At 59.3% G+C, this 1,178-nt stretch overlaps 1 protein-coding gene across 1 annotated transcript; it reads right to left on the bottom strand.

Moving 5' to 3' along the window:
• Positions 1-308: 308 nt before the first annotated feature.
• TraAM80_10272 (uncharacterized protein) lies at positions 309-1,178 on the bottom strand (the record flags this gene model as incomplete). Its single annotated transcript, XM_029386906.1, has 1 exon — positions 309-1,178. A coding segment is annotated over one exon (870 nt), but the record flags the coding sequence as incomplete, so codon positions are not given.

Below are 1,178 nucleotides of genomic sequence, written 5' to 3'. Positions count from 1 at the left end.
CCCTCTCCTCCCGCACAGCCCAATCCAGGAAGAAGGAGGGAGAAAGAGGCTGCCCACCGAAAGCAACGAAAACAATTAAAATGATAAAAACAGTTACGGTGCTCTACCCATGCAGCCAAGCAGAACGGCGGCAGCGCGTTGAAAGCAAAATAAATTAAAAAACCAACGGGCCTGCATGAGTGTGCGTGTATGCATGAGCACATTACGTGTGTGCCTCGTGGGGTGGGGCGAGGGCGACAGTCCGTGCAGGAGGACACACACAAAAAGAGAGAAATAACGAAGGGACGGAGGAGCTGCGCACGGCTCCCTCACGCCGCCGCCATCGCAGCAGCCGCCGCACACGCAAGAAGAAGCAGCGCAAGGGGGGAGGTGCAGTGCGAGGCCGCGGTGCCGCCGTCACTGTCGCCATGCATCACCTTCGTTGTTTTGGTGGCGGCGTTGGCAGCGGGCTGTTCAGCCTGACCGCCGGCATTAGAACCGCCACTTGCAGCGTGCGGTAGCGGAGGGGGTGGAGCGGCACTGTCAGCTGATGGCGCATGTGTGTTTTTTGGCTGAGGATTTGTCTCTTCTTGTTTGGAGGAGCTCTCAACGGAGGGCGTAACAGTTTTCGTCTCTGGTGTATTTTCTTGCGGTGGAGACGGCGCATGTTGCCCTTCCACTGACGATGATGGCGTCGTCGCTGGCAGCGTTTCTCCGGCGTCTGCTGCTGTTCCGCCCACACCCTCCTCAGGCTGCGAGTTCGGCTGCTGCTCCAACTGCTGTGGACCAGTTTGCGCGGTGCCGACAGAACCCGACACACTCTTTTCGTCTCTTTGGTCAGTTGAAGTCTCCGTTGAGCTCCTTTTCCCCTCGGATACAGTTGGTGCTGAAGGTGTCCGCGCAGCTGCCCCAGGAACAGTACTAGCGGGTGAAAGGGAGCCTGAAGCTGCATTCGTCGGGTCCTCGGCACTTTTCTGCGTCTGCCCATTTTCACTGCCAGTTACAGAGCCACGTGTCACTCCCGAGATCTCAGTGTTATCACTCGCTCCCTCCATCTGCGGAATCGCCCGCAGCCCCTGCACAAACTCCGGCTTGCGGCTGCAGTACTGCCCCTCAATCTCCGCCTCCGTCATGTCCCTCGCGACCGCCCTCAAGTCCCTCCAGTCACTCTCCGTGCAGTAGCCGCCGCCCCACGCACC

The sequence above is a fragment of the Trypanosoma rangeli genome (genome assembly GCF_003719475.1).
Source record: "Trypanosoma rangeli strain AM80 chromosome Unknown Tra_15.4_contig_00869, whole genome shotgun sequence".
Taxonomy (NCBI): Eukaryota; Euglenozoa; class Kinetoplastea; order Trypanosomatida; family Trypanosomatidae; genus Trypanosoma; species Trypanosoma rangeli.
The sequence above is the reverse complement of the archived record's forward strand: the minus strand, read 5'-3'. Positions and strand labels throughout refer to the sequence as shown.